The sequence below is a fragment of the Astatotilapia calliptera genome, chromosome 16 (genome assembly GCF_900246225.1).
Source record: "Astatotilapia calliptera chromosome 16, fAstCal1.2, whole genome shotgun sequence".
Taxonomy (NCBI): domain Eukaryota; kingdom Metazoa; phylum Chordata; class Actinopteri; order Cichliformes; family Cichlidae; genus Astatotilapia; species Astatotilapia calliptera.
The window spans coordinates 32,752,864-32,774,440 of record NC_039317.1 but is presented as its reverse complement, the minus strand read 5'-3'; the positions used below and the strand labels follow the sequence as shown (position 1 = coordinate 32,774,440).

The 21,577-nt window shown below is 38.8% G+C and overlaps 1 protein-coding gene across 13 annotated transcripts in view; it reads right to left on the bottom strand.

Annotated features, from left to right (window-relative positions):
- Nucleotides 1-308: 308 nt before the first annotated feature.
- LOC113008035 (polycystic kidney disease protein 1-like 2) overlaps nucleotides 309-21,577 on the bottom strand; it is a 43,030-nt gene continuing 21,761 nt past the window's right edge. For 12 of the 13 annotated variants that reach the window (XM_026145152.1, XM_026145151.1, XM_026145154.1 and 9 more), the window contains 24 exons: nucleotides 21,369-21,500; nucleotides 20,608-20,721; nucleotides 19,950-20,064; nucleotides 19,664-19,854; nucleotides 19,350-19,580; nucleotides 18,784-18,885; nucleotides 16,373-16,551; nucleotides 15,903-16,049; nucleotides 14,866-15,065; nucleotides 14,562-14,773; nucleotides 14,185-14,371; nucleotides 12,862-13,102; nucleotides 10,875-11,115; nucleotides 10,607-10,703; nucleotides 10,393-10,515; nucleotides 10,025-10,210; nucleotides 8,607-8,937; nucleotides 8,339-8,472; nucleotides 8,005-8,132; nucleotides 6,779-6,939; nucleotides 6,446-6,656; nucleotides 4,817-4,918; nucleotides 4,563-4,694; nucleotides 309-816 (listed from right to left, as the gene is read on the bottom strand). In XM_026145152.1, the coding sequence (XP_026000937.1) occupies nucleotides 613-816; nucleotides 4,563-4,694; nucleotides 4,817-4,918; nucleotides 6,446-6,656; nucleotides 6,779-6,939; nucleotides 8,005-8,132; nucleotides 8,339-8,472; nucleotides 8,607-8,937; nucleotides 10,025-10,210; nucleotides 10,393-10,515; nucleotides 10,607-10,703; nucleotides 10,875-11,115; nucleotides 12,862-13,102; nucleotides 14,185-14,371; nucleotides 14,562-14,773; nucleotides 14,866-15,065; nucleotides 15,903-16,049; nucleotides 16,373-16,551; nucleotides 18,784-18,885; nucleotides 19,350-19,580; nucleotides 19,664-19,854; nucleotides 19,950-20,064; nucleotides 20,608-20,721; nucleotides 21,369-21,500 (4,101 nt within the window). In that variant the 3' untranslated portion in view covers nucleotides 309-612. The remainder of the gene's footprint in view (nucleotides 817-4,562; nucleotides 4,695-4,816; nucleotides 4,919-6,445; nucleotides 6,657-6,778; nucleotides 6,940-8,004; nucleotides 8,133-8,338; nucleotides 8,473-8,606; nucleotides 8,938-10,024; nucleotides 10,211-10,392; nucleotides 10,516-10,606; nucleotides 10,704-10,874; nucleotides 11,116-12,861; nucleotides 13,103-14,184; nucleotides 14,372-14,561; nucleotides 14,774-14,865; nucleotides 15,066-15,902; nucleotides 16,050-16,372; nucleotides 16,552-18,783; nucleotides 18,886-19,349; nucleotides 19,581-19,663; nucleotides 19,855-19,949; nucleotides 20,065-20,607; nucleotides 20,722-21,368; nucleotides 21,501-21,577) is intronic. The other variant, XM_026145160.1, reaches the window with a different exon arrangement.

Below are 21,577 nucleotides of genomic sequence, written 5' to 3'. Positions count from 1 at the left end.
ATGTCTTTTAAACCATCCAAACATGACAAGTGAGAAATGAGATCCATCACTGATGTCAGAACCTGACAGTCTGCAAAAGACGAAGCCTCTCCAATGATGCCTGCGTGTGTTTGGCTGCGATCTGCTTGGTGATGGACTCTCATCTATTTTGCAGTGTCTGTGGATACTGTGTGAACAAACCAGTTTCAGTAAGCTCGACCTGCAAGGACAGCATGTTTTAGAGAAATCAAAGCTGTTTGGGGAATATTAAATGAATAACAGTGGTTATTAGACACAAACACATGAATCACACACATGAATGCATTTTTCTCTTTATTTTAAAGCTGAAACATTGATTGTATGATTACGAGACACATACAAACTATATACTTACAATATATGTATGAAATACTCATATAGTTCTTATGTTTTTGGCAACCTGAGTATCATCGTTGCAATAAAAACAACACTGAGTCCAACATGCTCTAAACATCTTATTTATCTCAACAAATAATGTATTTCTGTGTGTTATGATAAGCTATTACACATATTCACAAAACAGTGCAGCATGCTCTCGAGAAGAGGGAAAAAAGGATAGGAGAGAACACCGTGGAATAAAAGTACAGTACGTCCTTAGAGGTTTACGTATTTGTCAGACATCTGAAAAATGTTGGAATCAGGAGAAGTGCTTAAGATATTTCTGCTGTTATTTTGGGCCAAGCCACATCCGCCGCTCACGTCGGACTCCCGGGTGTCTTTTGCATGTTTACGTTTGATGCCAAAAAGACTGTAGATTTTCATCAGCATCAGGTCGACAATCTCCTCCTCTTCAGAAGGCTGGGTAAGGAAGCACAGATTCAAAATCCATAATAAAGTACTGCAGATGGCGAGAGCTCTTTTGACCATTTGCACATATTCGTGCAAGTTTGAAATACGAATCCTAAAATGTGGGTGTACAGTTCAGCTCCTACGGTTACTTTGTAACAATAAAACCGCTGTGCTTCCTCACTTCCATCAATGTTTTCCCTTTGTAAAAGCATATATTTTAAAAATAGAAATAAATAAATAAACCATGCTGGAACTGAACTGTTGCTGTGACTCCTGTTTAGGAGTCCCACTCAGCGACTTAGAAAACCATTAAAAGTTAACAGAATGGACACTGTCTGAATGCAGAACGCTTTAATTAACACTGAGAATTACACCTCAGGTCGAAATCGAACTGGCAGAAACAGCCTGCTGGCCTGGAGGCAATTTTTGGTCAGTTTGATTCTGCAGAATATTTTTAACCTGGAATCCTTAGTGAAAGATTTGATTGCATTCTCTTAGCTGTCTCAGTTAAACTGTGCAAACAAGTATCACTGACTACTGAATTATGTAATGTCTCTTAATTGCCACCAGTGAAATAGATCATTAAAAGCTTTCACAACCCTCCAAAGTGCCCTGAGTTAATCTGAATAATTGCAGTTATGTAACATTGCACTTAAAAAAAGAACATGTCGGGTTCAATAGTGGACAGTGGTTGCATACAATTGTTTTGCTTTGGCAGAAACTTAAACAACTAAATTACAGCAACACAACTTATTCATATTCAATAAACCTGTGCATTTTGTGTCGATAAAACATGATTGAAACATGTTTAGATGACGTAAGATGAGGTCTTGGAATATTTTAATCCTTCACATTTTTGTCACTTTATTCCAACACTATTCACTAACTTTTATCCTAATACTACTTGGTCACTTAAATACTACATGTTGTATGTTCAATGTTCAACAAAGTCTAGAGCAGGGGTCTCGAACTCCAGGCCTCGAGGGCCGGTGTCCTGCAGATTTTAGATCTCACCCTGGGTCAACACACCTGAATCAAATGATTAGTTCATTACCAGGCCTCTGGAGAACTTCAAGACATGTTGAGGAGGTAATTTAGCCTTTAAATCAGCTGTGTTGGATCAAGGACACATCTAAAACTTGCAGGTTTTAGATGTGTCCTGGAGTTCGAGACCCCTGGTCTAGAGTCTGGTTAACATAAGACGTGAAGGGATTTACAACAACTTCCACCCTTCTATCTTTATCTGGGCTGCAGGGGCATAACCAAGAAGTGATAGGGTAAGAGGAGGGTACACTCTGGACAGCTCACCAGTCTATCCCATAGAGACAAACAACCATTTGCACTCACATTCACACTTATGGGTAACTGTGGGAGGAAACCAGAGTGCTCAGAAGGAACCCACTGCAAACTAGCCAGATTGTGGATTTGAACCCATGACTTTCTTGCTATGAGGCCACAGCACTAACCACCACGCCACCAATCGAGGTTTAGCAAAAGTAGGAAAGCTATGATTTCAAGGCTTGATGCAGAATTTTCTGTACCTTTTTATCCATGACAGGTTAAACCACAATAATTAGCAATAGCACACATGGTGTGTTTATAGTTGTCTGCCTCTTATAACTCCAACGATTTTCCTGCAGTTTGAAATCTCATGTGATCTTGTGACTTTCGTGACAAGTGAGAAACTCTTACTAGATCCTATCGTGTCATCTCAACAAGAACAAATTAAGCTGTTGAACTTCATGCAGATCCTACATGATTTAATTACGTTCACCATAGAAACGTGAAATTATTTTCTTCAAATCACAAGTTAGACTTTTGTAAATGTAACAACCACTCAATTGCATTTTTTTCAGTGCATTTAAGCAGAAGCTGCAGAGTTCACAGTCTTTCCTGAATAAGAAGTCAGTACTCTTCCTGAGATAAATACACATTTCTATCAAAAAGGACAGGAAGCAGACAACATGAACGATGGTGGAAATAATAAAATTCACTCTTGCACTCACAGATTACGGGATACTTTGATGTCATTACCTAAAGCTACTGGCTGCTGCTCTCGACTTCTGTGTAAAGACTAAGTTGTGTTTTCAGGAACCATATGGGCTGTCTTACTCACAAAGTGACAACTTTAGAAATGTAATCTTAGCGTTTTCAGATAGCGAGCCAGACGGTTCCTGCCTGACAATATCAGCATTATCTCCAATCCCATCAGTGCACACAGCAGGCTGCTTCTGTCTAACAAATACCAACAAACAGTCTGGACAGCAAATTGTAGCTTAAACTAGAGTACAAGGAAACCTTTTACAGGAATTATTGCTAATTAGCATCATAAATATATATTTCTCAGACATTCACAATCATACTTTTAAACTGACTTCACTTTTTTTGTCGTCTTTTAGCTGTCGGGTCTCTGCTGATGAATAAATGTTCTGTCACAGAAGCAAATTCTCTTAATAATTACTCTACGAGATCATGGTGCACTTTACTGACACGACAAAGCGTTTGCCTTCTCTGCTTTTACATAACTGACACCCATAAAAATGGAAGCAACACAGCCAAGTGTTAGGAATTTGTGGCTGTTCCAGTTTGGTTTCATGACTTTAGTGTTTTATATTTTGAGTTTGACTTTTAATTCCTCAACCTTTCAGTTTGCGAGTTACAGCGCGGTTTGTATTTCATTTACTGTTAAAAACTCACACACAGAGACTTCTGATTGGATAATAAGGAAGTCTGCTTCTTGTCCACTCAAAACCTGAATGTAATGATTTTGTGAGGTGCACTCATCTGGCTTTTAAGCTTAAATTTCAGTGAAGTTTGCCCATGTGCTTAGGAGGTGCATGACTGGGTAAAATTTTGTTGCATTTAGATTTTTAAAGAAATGGGAGATGGTTGCTGCCTGTGGCCTGGAAACAGCTGGAGTAAAATGTGGATATTTGCAAAGTAAACTTAAGAAATCACACAACAGGAAAAAAAGTGCCAAGAACAGACTGACAGTGTCAAACCTGCAGCTTTTTGTAGGACATGTCATCTTTTCTCTGGGTACACTTTACACTGGGAACCAGAGTTTATTGAAAATAAGCAAATGTTACTTCTTTTTCTTCTTTTGGCACCTCAGCCTATCGCTTCTATGCTCTTGTGACACATCAACCCTCTGAACATCCTCCTTCACATCTATGGGCCTATTTTTCAGGTGTTCCTCATGGCAGCTCCTTGCTGCTCTGATTTAGTCTGAACCAAAGTTCCATCCATCCATCCATCCATCCATCCATCCATCCATCCATCCATCCATCCATCCATCCATCCATCCATCCATTCGCTTCCACTTATCCTATCTATACATTTCTTTAGATCCACAAAGACACAGTGAAGCACAAAAAGGCACCTGTGCTTTTTTGTGGCATGAAGCCACACTGCTGCTCACCGATGATCACTTCTCCTCTTAACCTAGCTTCAGCAACTCTCCTATGTGATCAACTTTATCCCTGTGTAGTTACAACAGATCCTCTCATCCCATTTATTTTGAGAACTGGTACACTTCTTTTCCTATTTTCCTCTCACTCGCCAATATTGTCTCAAAAAACCTGGTTAAAAAGTCCATTGGGCCAATGCTCAGCTTTTATTCCTCTAGAGCAACAATATCAGCTGAGTTATTCAGTAACATTTAAAATGCGTGAACTACTCAACTGCTACTGAATGATTAAAATTGTATGGTGAGGATAACTAAAACACAGAAAAATGATCCTGATTTTTGTTACCTTGTGGTATTTTTGCTCCTGATTGAATGCCATGAGGATCACCGAGAGCAGGAGATTGAGCACCACGAATGTCACAAAAACTATACAGGAACCAATGAGTAACCCACCAAGCACAGGATTGCTGGCCAGGACCTAGAAGATAGTGCCTCAGTTAGATGTTATTACCACTTTGAAACTAACTGACCAAATTGGAAATGACAGAAAAAGAAAAATGTTGACTTAATGTGTGCAAATCCTGAGACGATCATTCTCACCTCATCATAGTTAAAGATGCCTATCTGCAAACCGATGAGAGTCATGAGAGCATCCATGAAAGTTTTATAAGAGGATAGGTTCCAGCCATAAATCACGTTACACTGAAGGAGAGAAATTACCATTAGATCAGCAGAAGGACCGCTGAGATCATTCCTGCCCATCATGGATTTCAATTTTCATTAAATAATCTCGGCGATAATGGAGTGAGGTTACTTGATTGGTATTTCACGCACCGTTTAAAGCATAATGACACTGTACTATAACAGAATGAATTAGTTTAAATTTACGAATGTAATGAACACCACCTGCCCCGGCTCTCCAGTCAACGCTCATCACTATTCAAGTCCTCTAATGCACACAGTGGAAAAGATTAGCATCAGCTGTCCTTTCGTTTTGGACTTTTATGTAATTTATCAAACTACTGGATGGTTTTAATTTAAATTATATTGATTAGAGCAGCGGTCCCCAACCTTTTTTGCGTCACGGACCGGTTTATGCCCGACAATATTTTCACGGACCGGCCTTTAAGGTGTCGTAGATAAATACAACAAAATAAAACTAGTACTGGTACCGAAAAAAAGAAGATTTATTCATAACACACGTTAAAAGACCCAGGCCGCAACAAAAAAAGCAATTACAAAGAAGTGGTTACATCCAGATCCTCCCACCCAGCGGGATTGGATCAGTATTGTAGAGGATATCTCAGAGATGGAAAAAATAACACTCAACATTAGACTGATGGGAGGTAAATACGACAGACTATGGAGGAAGTGGAAAACATTCAGAAGTGACACAAATGAAATAACATAATAGGTTTTCTTTTTTTTTCTGCAATGTGATAAATGGAGAAAGATATGTAAACTCCAGACTCTATGTTTGTTTATATGTATGTCTGTTTGTTATTTTCTTTACTGTATGTCCACAATGATAAAATAACCTAATAAAAATCAAAGTAAAAAAAAAAAAAAAAAAGACCCAGGAAAACCGAGTTAACGATAAAAACGATAACAAAATAACGCTGAAAACCGATAAAAACCCCGAAAACCATACATTTTACACTTGAGCCTCAACTCTCACGGCCCGGTACCAAACGACTCACGGACCGGTACCGGTCCGAGGCCCGGGGGTTGGGGACCGCTGGATTAGACAAAGTCAGATTTTTCAGTGTTTCCAAAGAGTTGAGTTCTTGACTTTTAAAACATTGTTTATTTTACTAAAAAGTGTATTTTCTCAAATTATTAAGATAAATTAATCTTTTTAATTCATTTTTAGAATAGATATATTTTTTAAATCTTTGTATTAAAGGCTTTAGAGAACATTTTTTTGCTTTGACTGAGCAGCACCGTTAAATCTGAGAGAAGTTCTCTTTTCAAGTTGTCCAAAGTGTTATAGTTTTCTCCTCAGATACAAGGTTTTGAACAAGCATTCCCCATCTTATCTTAAAGACCTCAGAGTACTCTTCAGTGGAACCAGATTCAGGAGACAGACACTGTCTCTACTTTTAAGATTAGGCTGTAATTAATAACCCTCCCGATCGCCACCAAAAAGCGTTCTGTTCTTGTCCATGTAAATACAAAATTATTTATTTGCGAGGAGTCAAGATTTGGTCAAAGGAACCAGATACTTACTGCAATGGAATAAGCCAGCAACATGATCACAATGATCAGAAGAAGACCGCTTATGCTGGTCCAGGCTCGCTGCAGTGCAGCTGTGATCATGTTCATCTTTGGGTTAAGTCTAAGCAGGTGCCACAGTTTGACAGTGGCGAGCAGGACCAGGAAAGCCATCAGATACTGAAAAAGGGATTCTGATGTGCCTGTCTGGTAAAAACTGACAAACCTATAAAAACAGGAAAGATGTGGAGTAAAAAACACAACCCACCAAATAACACCAAGCATGGGAGAGGCATGTTTTTGCAGTTAAACAGCTAAAATTAAAGCAGAGTTTTACGTTAATCTCACTTGTCGTTGTGGTTTTGGTAGTATGCTATATCACGGTTCGTGATCAGAGTCCTCTGGATAAAGGCGGCCACGGCACTCCAGCTCAGCAGGATGATAGAAAGCTCCAGAAGGTTCCATTTGTTCTTGAAGTAAAGCCAGCGCTGCTGCTTCATTAATTTCCCCTTTCCAGGAAAAGAAGTGAGAGCAACAGCTCTTATGTAATCCAGCAGGGGGTTGTCTGCATGCTCATGCATTTGTTGAGGTTTTAGCAGGAACACCACCAAACATATGTTGACAATTTGCACAAATAAAAGTGCTGATTTGTCCCATGATGTCCAAATGCATGTGAAAATAATCTGATCATATTTAATGAAAGTCTCAGTGCTCACATAAGAGGTTTTTAAGTATAAGCATTTACTGTATACTGTTTATCTAACCCTAAAAATCTTTATGAGAGAGCAATACAAAGATAGATAAAAATAGCACATTTATGGATATTTAGGCTCCTTAATAATTGAGATTATATGTTGTCTAAAGCTCTTACTGTAGTTAATTTAACATGCAGTCTTTGGGACTTCCAGGTGAATTTCAGAGGGGGTGTAGCTACATGACATCTTGACAGATACAGAAAAATAAGCTGTGTGCTTATGTCACCATAATAATCTTAAGGGACTGCAACAAAGGGCACACAATAGGAGCTTATTGGCTCAGAAATTACAGTTAATGGTCGACACCCACGATCACAATGAGCCTGAATGAAGTGAAACGACGTGATTAACATGTGACTCAGTGATGCACTAAAAAGCAAAAGGATTATTACGAATGACAAATAAGATTAATGCTATTATATCAGCATCAACTTTGTAATTTCCTCGTAATTACAGTACAGTAGAGCTGCACAGCATTTGACATGCTCTGATTTAGCTGCTAATTGCTTCTGGATTAACAGGCAGTAACGACTTAATAAAAAATGATTAATAGAAACATGCAGAGTGGCTTCATTGACTGTTCAGCCTCACGACACTCGTAGTTAATCCACGTTAGACTAATTCTTGCCGATCACAGTAACAAACAGTAACTGCTCACTCTCAGGAAAATAATGGTCAGGAAACCAAAAAGTGATGATGATGCCATTCTAAGTTTGTTTAAACCTCATTGGCTAAATGAAGTTAGTCTATTTAACTGGATACATAGAAAACAATATTTGGAACTAGATTCCATTATGTATTAATAATGTTTGTATTTACCTGATTGAACATGTAATAGAGGATGAAAAGCATATAAATGATCTCAGCGGTCATAATGCAGATGTGGAGGCCGTCACCTGGCAGGTAGAGATGAACACTCTGCATTTCACTGTTTAACTGAAAGGCTCCTGCAAAGTCAGAGAGAAGACTTCACTTACATGCGTACAGCTTAATGTGATCTCAATCATAGGCTGTCGGAGTTCTCAGTATGAAGGTGTAAAAAGGGAATAAATGTAGATTGGAGTTACATATGAAAAGTAATAAAGTCTGATGTGTTATCCATTCTATAGAGTCTTCTTTAACAAAGCTTTAGATGCATTACAGTTCTCCTTACCTACAGCAGGGGACTCCAGCAAAAGCGTGACAATGCAGAGGAGATTCACATTTGCATTATAAACAGTGAACTCAACAAAGATGGCCCGCGTGTAAACATCGAACCACATATTGTTGAACAGATAGTCGAGGGTGCTGTGGATAAATATTAAAGAATTAATGTTGTTAATATATTCCATATGTTCATTTTAAAACCAACCAAGAAGACTATTAACTCTCAGACAACACAGCATCTTGGGTATTCTTTCGATTTTTCTTAAGGTAGAGACCTGGTTGCAGTTTGTAAATCTGGGCCGAGCTCCACTGAAAAGCCTCCCCCTCTGTAGAGCGCCAATTCTCCCCAGACGGGGTAAGCTCTGAGTTGAGAGTGTGTCTGGTACGTCCAGGGACTGGAAATGCTTGCAGAGATGTTATTTCCAACAGACGTGTTCCAGCCAGGTCCGTAGGAGCCCATGTCCTCCGCTTCCCATGAATATGGAGCGCTACAGCCTGGCACCATCTTTAGCATGGGGCCTGCAATCTCACACGAGTTCTTCTTCACTCTCAGTTGACGAAGACGTGCATTTCCCAGAAGCTTCGAGTTTCCATCAGTGATGAATCCTGGAACAGTATTTTACATTTCACTCTTATTGTCATTTATTTTTCATTTGAGTAGGCTACGGTCTTTTTAGGTCGTACCTACACGCACCTGCCCAGCTGCAAAGATCATTGCAGTTCAGGATGAGAAACCTTTGTGTAGCATGTATATATTTATAGATTTAGCTAAAAAGTTCAAGTCAAAGCACTCTAACATACGCTGGGAAAACTGTCATGTGTCTTGTGTTGACAAGATTACAAAAAAAAACTAGACCTCTGACCTTCACCTCAAGATCTGAATGTGTGTAATCCTTTTAGTTGATGCACCTATTTGAAAGTCCTAGCTTATCTTGTTCTCAAGTTATCGTGTTTACAAAGTCGGGTGTCCACGCTGCCTGCCCGACCACCTGGCAGGGTGACAGCAGTACTCCACCAACCTTTAACGGCTGAGGGATAAAAGGGCACATGTAAAAAAGAGGCAGGAAATATAGAATAATAGATAATAATAATCTGTACTTCCTGCACCAAAGTTCAGATTTGATATCACTGCAATCTCAGTGAAGACTTAAGGCACAATATTTAAAATAATACACAGATATTAATGAAATGACACTTGACACAAAACAGTTGCTTTGACATAAAGCTGGATTAATCTGTTCATGTGTTCTGCTTTAATAAACAAAAAAGTCTTCTAAAACTTTTATGAAATAACAAAACAAACCATCGAATCGAACCTCGAACGAATTCACCTGTTCGTGTAGATATGGTTATATCCCTTCTGTATGTTCTGCTATTGGAACGTTCTAAAAAAGGTTCAACACTAACCCTTAAAAGTAAGAACACAACTACACAGTGAAGCAGAATAAACAGCTTTAGGTCAGAAATCATGACTCCTTGTTGAAAGTCATCAAATGCTTTCCACTTCCACTCTGATAACATCCTTGTATGGACTTTTGTTGCTCTTTGCAAAACCATTTCTCCCATAGTCCTTTGATAACAGTCTACTGAGCCTGCAGATTAGAGGAGGTGGCCAGTAACTGGCAACGTCTACAACAGAGATAAAAGCGAAGCCCTGTCCTGTTTGACTGTCCTTTTTGTAACAAATATTTACCTGGATATTGTCCAAAGAGGTTACTGAGTAGAGATGTCTTGGCCCAGTTGAATACATCTTGAATTGCCATGGTGGCTGGGGCGTTTCCACAGAAGCTTTGTTTAATGTGTGTGTTTAGGTAAAAAGCATTTGGATCTCTCTGGCCATGTGCCACCAGCAGCAGCATCCACAGGAACCCCATGTAGACTGAAACATACAGGGGGATTAAGTCAAACCCAGCATTAATTTCAGGTCAGACTTACAACATCCCTGGAAGATAAGTTGTAGTCAAAATTATTATATTTTTTCTGCAGTTTCTGTCGTTGATGAAGATTTCCTTCAATTTGTTTTAATCAGGTTAATTCGCAGTTCTTTGTGTGTCTACTTACTCAGTATCTCCTTGATTAGAGCAAAGGCTTTCTGTTCCAGCATCCTGTTCCTCCTCATTTTTTCTACGTCTGCCAGAGGCGGCGGCTCATAAACACTGCCATAGCGCACAAACATTTGTTCACCTGTGGATGAAGTTTGTTGCCAAAGAAATGTTCAGTATTTAAACAAAAGAGGAAGAAAGTATGCTTTCTAGAGGTTTTCTTGATATTTTACCGATATTTCTGTGGTTTCTTTCAAATTGAACATTTTGAAAATCTTCCTCGTCGACTTTTTTAATCACAAGAGCAAAGAAGATTGCAAAACAAAGCACCTGTTTTGAGAGGCATGAATAAATGCAGTGGTTTATTTCGAGTAAATATTTAAATTTACAAAAAATTATCTATATTAGAAACGTTAAATTATAAGAAAATTGTGTAACTGAAATTTTAACTGTGCAGGAAATCTTAAGGGTATGTATATAACAGACAAATGTTCTTCTCACCTTCAGCGGCTGAATGAGGAGGACACTCTGAAAGAAGGAAATAACCATGGATACCAACCAACTTATGGAGCGCGGTTTTCCAAATTTCAAGCCATACAGCATTGTGAAATAGCCTGATACGACACTGGTTGCGATCACCAGCAGCCAGCCAAAAAAAATAAACCACCAGGGTAGACCTCCGTGACAGCACGTCCTTTCTTTCTCACCGCCATCGCCATCAGTGCTGTCTGACGGACTGGCCCTGTAAACACGGAGCGACAGAACAGCAAGTAAAATTACATTTCCTTTCACCAATATGAATTTCAATAGCATTAACATGTAACTTTACAGAGCAACGAGTAAAAATGTTTTTGCAAAGTAATAGGCCATTATCCTAACATCGTGTATACATGTTTAAATCAGTACTGCTCTCCATATTATACTACTTTAGGGCCTTTACCATATAAAGCACCGTGAGGTGACTGCTTTTGTGATTTCCTTCTATATAAATAAAACTGAACTGAAAAATTGAATTGAATATGCTCAATAATGCAGAGGTAGGAAGTACAACTATTTTGTTAGTCAAGTACTTGAGTATTTATGTTCAGCTGTTAACTTTTACTCTCTACATTTTTACCCAAATATTTATACTTTTCACTCCTCGCATTTTCAAACCAGGCTCATTACTTTAGGTTTAAGACAACTGAGGGAAGTTTTTATTTCACAGCTGCCTTCAAACATCTGAGTGATCTGAGGCTAAATGGTGGAAACAGTAACACAGAAAAGTAATCCTACTGTTGTATCTATCACTGGGGCTTTACACATACAAAGAGATCAAAGAAGCAAAAGCTTTTGATAACTCATATTTTTTGCATCATTCATCACGCTATAGTCAGGGGTTAAAGTGGGCTGGAGCATTGCACAATTCCTGGCTGCAGGAGCGAGCATAAAGGGAAAAGAGGAAAACAGAACAGGAAGAAGAGGTTCATGCTCAGAGTTAGGTTACATGAAATGTAGCAGAGATGAATTTGAATTTGAGCTGATGACACATAGATCCATCATCTGAAACTGATCGAGTAATAGCACAAAGTTCATTTAGCTTTGCATAAAAATACTTGATATAAATGTGCTTCAAAGAGCTACTTTTTACTTTCTCACTTTGAGTACATTTCAGAGCCTTTTTTTTTTTTCATCTTTTACTTGAGTAAAGAAGTTGAGTCAGCTTTTTCTGGAGTGTACTTAATACTTTACTAGTATTTTTTTAAGAACCTGTACTTGTACTTTGGCACTTTTTCTACCTCTGCAGATCAGCAATTAGACTTCAGTTGTTTCACTCATAGAACACCCATTTTGATGATTTAAAATTTAAAGTCACAATCTTGAAACTCTCATAGATTTTATTGTTTATTTTTGAAGTTTTTTAATAGCTTACTGTGCAGGCTCATGCATATTTTGACTAGTGAAATTTTGTGCTCTAGCTCAACGTATTTTAATGATTGAATTGTACTCTATTTTGATTTACTGTGAGTTTAAAAATGGTGTTTGTTGGTCCTTTTTCTCATATTGCTTTTGTAGTTTCTTTGATAATTCTTACAGAACATTGCTGAGGTTTTGTTATTGCTTTGATATGTAGGGACGTCTGTCTTTTTAAAATACTTTGCACACAGGTGCTGGTTGAGTGCGAGCCAGGGTATTTAATCTAGGCTGTGCATGTGTCAGTCCCTGAGGAAGACTTTGAGTCGATACACGTTGGTGTGTTTTGCTTGCTGAATTGTTGCGAGAACAAATTTGTTATATGATTTTATCCTCAGAGTGCCTCAACAACCCCCGTCTTTGTGTTGAGTTTTAATTTTATCAATTAAAAGCGTTGCAGTGACTATAATAATTAAAACAAAGACATACAGCAGCTATAACTGCAGTTAATTCCTCCAAGATAAAATAAAATGTTCTAGATGGATGTGACATCTAACTGCACCAGCGCGGTCCTCTTACAGAGTGACTTTCATACGTTTTGTTGGTGGGTTCATCTGGAAGGCCTCTGTTGGATGCAACGAGTTGATCTTCAAGCAACTCCTTCGTGCTCTGGACTTGCTGCAGCGCCTGTTTGTAGCTGTGTGGATTCGGGAAGCCTGAGGGACCCAGCTGACTCAACTCACTGTCGATGCGACACAGTTGTCTGTACAGATACTGGCTTTTGTTTCTGTTCTTTTGAATCACCCCCTCTGCCGATGCTGGATAAGCGCTGCTATCTGAAAATGTACATATGTTATTACTTGGAAATCTCAAGGAAGCACATGATATGATGTGTTCAGAAAGCAAAAATTGCTTTGTTTGCAGAAATGTGATTGTTGGCAGCGTTTTCAAATTCTGTCTTTATTTGTTTCAAACAACCACTTTGTCATATAAGCAAGTATCTTCTGAATGATTTCAGAACTCTGCAGTGTCCGTCCTTTCAGGCAAATTTTCATCTTTTATGCCTCTTTGAATTAACAGCTGATTAAAAACAACGTCCATCAAATTTGTAGCACGCCACTTAAATTTGCTTTGCATGTTATTTAAAAGCAAAAGAACTGACACCAAACTGTTTGTGAGACCTTCTGATATGTAAGTACTAATTTGACCCTTAATGCGAGAGCTGTGATCATAAAGTTGTCTGACTACACTTGTGAAAAGTCCAAAGGTCGAGTTAGCTGATCTCCCCTCTGGTTTGTATCCAGAGGCACTCGAAGACATGAATCCTATTCTACGCACTCATATGTGGTGCAGAGTTAACATGTAAAAAATTTGTGTCCAACTGACCCCGGCTTCAAACCAAAGTACTTCTCAGTAGACCTCACCCCAATGGCAAAGCATCGCTCGAGGAAGATGCAGCATTCACCATAAATTCATTTTCTAGGCTCAGACAGTCAGCGTGTTCTAAGGTAACATCCTAAAGAGCCATGAAACCGAGAAGATTTGCTGTACACTGCTTCAGTGTGGTGTGTGCTGATACTCAGTGGCACGCACCACAGTTGAAGAGGCAGGTGATTTTGGCCTCAGCAGCACAATCATTCATCAGCAGGCGCCAGATTTGGCTCCCTGCAACTTTGCTCTTGTTTTTAGAAAGCTACTTGCACTTCAGTGGCCACTTGATCTCCTCCAGTGTGTCACGATGTCCGTGCTTCAACTTTAGTTTTGTTTTTCTGAACAGTATAATGTTGAAACTGATATAGAAGTACCCAAGAATATGTTCTTAACGGGCAGGTCGCGCAAACTTAAATAAGATGGGGGTTTGGGGCAGTGTTGCAGCACTTTTAGTTGATCATGATCAATTATTAACACGAGAACTCACCTGATAGCTGAGGCTGTGTTTCTGTCTCGATATTTTCACTAGCTGTGTTATTCTGTGTGATTAAGTCTTTCAACACAGAAAGTATAGCATTGACATCATTTTCTTGTCCAGGTACAAACTTAATCTCCTTGCATGCGACGTTGCTTTTCATCGTCTTAGAGAGCGAGTGGGCAATTCTTGTGATGTCCTAAGAGGAAGCACATTCAATACCGAATTTTGATACCAAATGAAGTGTATGCACATTAGAGAAATTCTTCTAAACCCACAAAACCATCAGTATTTGTAACACGTACAAAAAGGTTTGTCATAAGGCTTGGGTGCCAGTTTAGCAGCACTTTAATATTAAATGCAGAAACACAAAAACAGGAAACACCTACCTTAATGATAACATCTAAAGACACTCTGTTAGTCATGTCCGTTGTGGCAGAAGAATCTTGTGTGTTCTTTTTCTTTTTTTTGCGCTGGCAACAAGAAAACTCCCGAGGACGAGTGAATCTGAAAATACTGACTATGAGGATATTGACGGGAAACATGATGAGGGAGCTCTGAACTCCAATCATGAACTGCTGCCAAGTAAACTCAAAAGTTCCTGAAAATACAAATGGGAAATAGATTAATTAGATTTGGACTTTTTTACACTTTTTTAAAAGTAAATTTAATGGCAATACATTTTTGATGTACCTAGGTCCATTACTTGGTCAGAGGGATCTTTTGGGATCCCATAAAACATGATACTGGTTAACATGGTACAGAGCAGCAGAGAAAAACAGCAGGACACTCTCTGCACACGGGTGAAGTGGCTGCTCGGTGGTCGACTGATCACCGAAATCCAGAGGTGTCCGTCATTGAAATCCTTTGTTGTCTTTGTGAAGAACAAATTACTGAAAGATAAAAGCAACATTGTAAAAATCAAATGTTTTAAACCTTCATAAACAGCTAATTAGTGATGGATTAGCATCACATTTTAATCTTTTTCTAATTCCTGTAAAACACTATTGTAGATCTGAAGCATTTGGAGGTTTTAGAGCCTAAAGAAAAGCGAATAATCCCCACTAAATCACCAGATCAGCGCTTAAACCAAATATTTAGCTACTCAACTGGGATGAGAAGAAAGTGGCAGCTTTTACTGGGTTTCATTTCGTCTTTGGAAATTCAGCTAAATTCAAATAAAACAATAAATTGTTCTGTAGTCACATTTTTTTATTCTTTCAGCTGGTTCCCTTAGTCACCATGGTAGATCATCTGCCTCTATCTCACCCTATCCCCAGCTTCTTCTGTCACACCAACCCACTGTATGTCCTCTATCACATCATCCATGAATCTTCTCTGTTGTTTTCTTCTTTTTCTCCTGCTTGGCAGCTCAGCATCCTCTGTCCAGTGTGTCCACTCTCCCTCCACCTTGCATTTTAATCATACCTGGGCCTAATAATTTCTTTCTGGTAGCCTTGTGAAAGTCCACAAGCACTGGTAGATTTTTCAACGAGTTGAAAAGTAAATTCTGGCTGCTGCTTTGTGAAAGTGAATTTCATTTAAAAAAAAAAGATAGTTTACCCTGCCTGCTGCAAACATAACATTATCCAAATGGAACTCCAAACCATGAATTCGATTGAATTTGCATTTGATCAGTACTCCCAATCTGAGTTTCATGTTCAGCCTCTAGACAGAGTGCTTGTACGTGTAATTCTGCTACCAAACGTACCACCAGGCTTTGCGCTTACCTGAACCTTTTTAGATCCATCTCTGTTGCAGCAGGAAATATTTTATCGAGGGAACAGTCATCAATGTCTACCGACAGCCAGGAATTACATAGAAAATGCCATTTCTCCTCTGTCTGTAAATCCTGCACCATGACATTGCCTACATACCTGAGAAAAGGCAAACAATGTAAATGCAAGATGCAATCATGTGACCTCTGCTTTGCTCCACGTGACACCCACAAAAGTCAGTAGAAGACATATTACTTAAAATGACAGCTGAATTGCATTTAAAGACCATGTTTTCCTTAAAAAAGCAACAATAATTATCTTTAAGATCAGTGTAATTGGGACCGGATTCACACTGTATTCACCTTAATGTCCAATCATTGTGGTGTTCTTGGTCAAACAGTATGTTTCTAATGACTCAGAAAATACCATAATTGTCGAGATGCCTTTCTTTTGTGTGGTTGTGACATTTCTTTTTTTCCTACCAGGCAGAATGGCTTCCTGAATTGTTGTGCCATAGTCTGATGCCCTGCAGGTCTCCCAGGGAGAAGGGCGTAGTTAGCAGGAACATGTCCACTGCTCCCCTTTCAAACACACGTTTCTTTGAATCTGTCAAGTGGTGAGGCTCGCTGTGTCCTTCTGTGCCCAGCAGAGTAACTGTCACCTAAAATAATCAATTTTGTGCATGAAAAGTATAAAACTGAAAACAATACCATTCTGATTCCATATATGAGAGCAATGGTAGCGCCTTAGTACTGGTTTAAACTGTTTCTGGCAATATATTAGGGAAAACTTCAAATAGTAATAGAAATACGGACTTGATCAATTTTTGTCTGTTTCATACAGTTAGAATAACCACTGTAAAAATAACAATTAAGATTTCACTGTGTGTAAGTGTGAGAGTCTGTGTGCAGTGCATATGATACACACAGTGCTGTGCATGTATTTATATTTTGCTAGGAAACAGGTTACAGAATTTCATTAAACATGAGCTCGTAACATGCTAACATGCTAACAAGCTCGTAGGTCAGTGTTAACAGCAAGAAAAACATCCCCGACGTTAAGACACACAATGTTTTACCATCATTTACAAAACTGGTAAGATGTTAGCAACAAGTAGAAAAGTAAGAATTTACCAAAATACTTCTATACAGTCTGTTTTATTAGTTTCTTTACTTTCCATCCAGAGGAGTTGCCACCGGTTGGACATTAAAAAATGCATGTTTAAGCTCCACTCTCGTTAACTTTCTTCTTCTTCTATTCTATCTGATGAGATAGATATTAAAGCATGTGCATGTGCCTTTTCTTTAATATGTAATTGCATACATCAGTCTGGGAATACAGAAAAGAAAAGACACAAACAATGTACTTTTTCACATAAAGTTACTGAAAGAAAAAAAAATCACTGAAAAGTTAGTACAGACAGAAAATACGTGTGATGAGATGAGCAGCCTAAGTGATCAGTACAGAGCATGTGCTGAAACCCAAGTGCAAATCTGCCTGTAGCTTAGTGTTAGCAGAACATGCTAAAAAAACACATATATTATGGGGCCTAATGTGTCGGCAGAAAGAGCAGGTGTATGAAGCCCACCACCTAACGAAAGCTGAGTATTCACAAGCCTATTTTAGAACTCGCCCTTAAGATGGAGCTGATGGAGCAACCCCAGAAGTCTTTGGTTATTGAGTGCTTCACGGTGTTTCACTGCCAGCGAAACATGAAGAGTTGCTGAATGGCGTATTGTGTGTTTGGGTAACACAGATGAAAAAGTTCTTGTTTGTGGTGAACAGTGTTGATCAAGTTACTTGAAAATAGTAATTAGTTACTAATTACTGATTACTTCTCCAAGATGTAATCCTGTTACTTTACTGATCACTTGTTTTCAAAAGTAATTAGTTACTTTATTACTTAGTTTATAAAAACATGAGACACAACCTCAATACATAATAAAGCGAAAGACCTTTCAGCCCAGTTCTTTTTCTGCATAATCCATCATTATGTAAAATGTAATCAAATGAAAAAGTCTCTCTTTAAAACGTGTTTTATTGGTTTTAATCTTTTAACTTTAAGCATCATGCAAAAATTTAATTATATGCAATATTCTCTGTGAAATGTGTTTAACATTCAAACCTATTTTCTGCATATTCCAGCTTATAAAAAAAAATAATGTTTTGTGTTTGCACTCACTCTTTCAAATAAAATCTAAGACTCAGCGGCACTGGGTCCTGTGGCTCTTAAATCTATTTTCATCTATTTAGCAGGAGTGGGGCGGGTGGAGGTTTGCCCGGTGCCTCAGCAGTCATGTCAGTGGGAGGATCCGGGGATTTCTCTGTGAATTTCACATTCCCGTGGCGGTGTGCTCGGTGCTTGCTCAGATTTAATGTTTAATTTTTCGCTGTAGAAAGAAGTTTTTTTTTTCCACGCAGAGTGAACAGCAAACGCTAATGTTTTTGTCACTTACAGAATCAAACTCAAAGTAATGCCAGTACTTCCAAGCTTTAAACGCCGCATGGTCGTACCTTCTCTCCTGCACTCCATATTATTCATTGTTGATCTGCACATGGACGTTGCTGCCACGGACGTCGCACGCTTGTACGTCCTTGTCGTGAGACACGCTCACAAACAAAATCACGGTTTAGTAACGCAGTAACGCAGGGTGCTTATGGGAGAAGTAACAGTAATCTAATTGCTTTTTTGGCAATAGTAATCCCTTACTTTTCTCATTACTTGAAAAAAGTAATCGGATTACAGTAACGCTACTGCCCATCTCTGGTGGTGAAATTGTAAAAAGATGAGCTGCTGATAAGCAGACTGAAAACAGAGAACGTGCATCTCATGATGTTTCCACAAGTCTAAAGTAACTTTGTGATAAGTGTGACTTTCACTGAACACATGTACCTGAGAGGAAGTGGAGGCTCCTATACGATGCCCGGTGCAGACACTCAACAGGTAGCGATACTCATCCATTGGATCATTGTCCTCCAGCTCTGTCACCTTTACCTGTTATTCAGCCAACAAGCAAAAATATTATATGGACATGAGATGGAGACGCTATTCCCAAACAGAAAAGCTGTTCACATATTAGCGTTCAACTATCTATCTAGAAACTATCTATCTATCCAGAGAGAGAGTTCATGTAAGAATATAGAAGATGCAGAGAGATACAAGTGTGTATTTTAGAAGTGGCTGAAATGACCTTAAGCTTCAAGGATCAAACAGATGAGAAGTGAGCTACAAAGTCTTTCTAGCTATTTTCTTTATTCTCTAACTCATACACCTCCAGGTTTTCACAACATCAAGCGTCTCCTGGAGCCTCAAACACAACTGTTTCCACAGAAAACACCTCAGAACAACTAACATATAAGTTGTTGTTGTGTTTTTTTTAAGATACATGATATTCCTAGGAAACAGACAAGCCTTTTGTTATTTTTAATCTGTTCTTCAGTCCACGAGAGATGCAATACCTTGACTGTGTCTTGAATATCTTTTCGTCTTGCCCACACGAGGACCAAGAGATATGCCAAAAAGAGTGCCGCGACGAAGCACACAACCACAGGATTATCGGCAAAGGTTGCAAATAGCTCAGCAGTGCGTGACGGGTCGACAAGGTTGGGAGTGACAAAGAAGGAGTTCCCAAAGAAGGTGAGGTGGTTGCAGAGGCACTGGGTTTCTAAATGCGTGGTATTGGCACCAACCTTGAAAGACAACAGCTTATATTTCCATTATTGTTTAAGCAACGCCTCACTGTACGTGTAGCAGATTGAAATGTTGCACTTACTCTGCATCCAGATTTGCTCCAGTCCAGTAGTGATTTATTCCAAAATTGACATGAGGTTGTGATGGGTGTAATTGATAAACTGGCATTTATAGATTTTATACCTGGGCCCACTATGGGTCTCACAACAAGATAATGCACTCCAGTGTTGCCCTTTAAATCCTCAGGGTGCAGGAGCCATGTGTATTTCTCCTCTGTGCAGGCACATGAGACACAGTCAAATCTCACTTCAGTCACATTAGAAGTGGAAAAAATCTTGTCACCACAATTAAACAAAGGCATTTCTTACCTTGTGTGGCTCCCTGCTGAGGCATCTCTGTTGCCGCTACATAATTTGTCTCAGTAGGGTAGTCATTATAACCAAGGAGGACTTTGAAGGGTAAAGGAACCTTTGAAGGCATCATCTTTAAAAGGTTGGACATGCAAGACAAAATCTTATGAATGCGCAATCTAAAATAAAATCATGAATTTCCTTCATGAAAGAATAAAGAATATAATTAGTAAAACTATGATTGGCTGCAGTCATCATAGTGCTACAGTGTAGCAAAGATATGAAGTTTTAGGGAGGGTAACAGTGTGGCTCTACATATTTGACATGACAATCTGTCAGCGGTTAATCACTATGACATTAATTTACATCAAATAAAGATTCTTCTGATGTAGGTGATGAAATGTGTCAGAAACTGGTACATATATTCGTGGTCTCCAGGAGATGACCTGCAATAGCTGATCTTTTAATGCAAAACTGCCATGTAAAAATTTTCTTTAGCCTCGTCTTGTAGCTACACTTTCTGCTAACAGTTAGCAATGTTAGCATGGTCACAAGCAAAAGTCACGCTGAACAGAATGTAGCCTCTGTATGTAATGTAACCATAATATAACTGTCCACTAAGCATGTTTGCTTCTTCTAATTTCAGGAGTCGACATAAAAGAACAAGTCACTGAACCTTTAGAACCAGGGTAGAGTTCGCTGAAGGAATATCAATAACCGTTGTGCTGAAGTTCCCCAAGTCCAGAATAGTGGTGTTCACTTGTTCTCCAGCAAACCGTGGAAACATGATCTGAAGTCAGATGTTAGAAAGCAGTTATCCACTGTTTCAAAATGTAGCCACTTTAACATATTTTAAACTTGTAAAATAGTTACATGCAAGTAACATATTAATTAGTACTACTACTACTATTAATTGTACTACTATTTAAAAGTAGTAATCCCTCCCCAGAATTACATCAGGCCCTTTTCTATTATATAATTTTTTTTGTCATTGAGTGAAAGTATTTGCATAAGTATTTAATCCTCAAGTAAAATACGACTTAGCACTTGGTGGAGAAATTGAAAGCAGTAAAATGTTTCTTGTAGGTGGTCACCACCTTCTCTCACATCTAGGGAGGGATTATAGCCCAGTCCCCTTTACAGAAACTCTCTAAACTCTCCAGGTTTCTTGGCTTCTTCTTGGTGACTCACAGTTTCAGCTCTCTCCCTAGATTATCAAATTCTGGAGATTGGTTAGGCCACTCCATGACCTTATTGTGATTCTTTTTTAGCCAGTGTTTTAGCCATTGATAGGAATTCTGGCCAACAGATTCACCATCTTCACTTCTGTCACAAAACTATTCTTAATATGCATTTCTCAAAAGTCCCCAGAAACAAGTCCTCTCAAAAGGAGATTGAAAACAGTAAGTGTGGATGCTGTAATGTTGCTACACTGACCTGAATATCCTTACTTAAGTTTTCCACAGGGATAACAGACCCTTCTTTTGTTGTGAGGGATAAATAACCTATGAATCTGCTGATGTCCCATCCCACCTTCCAACAAAATGGGTTTACATCTAAGTTCAGCATCTGAAAGTGTAATTCAAAGATCAGGTCAGACATTAGACGTTAGGATGATTGAGCAAAATTGATTTACACACATGTAC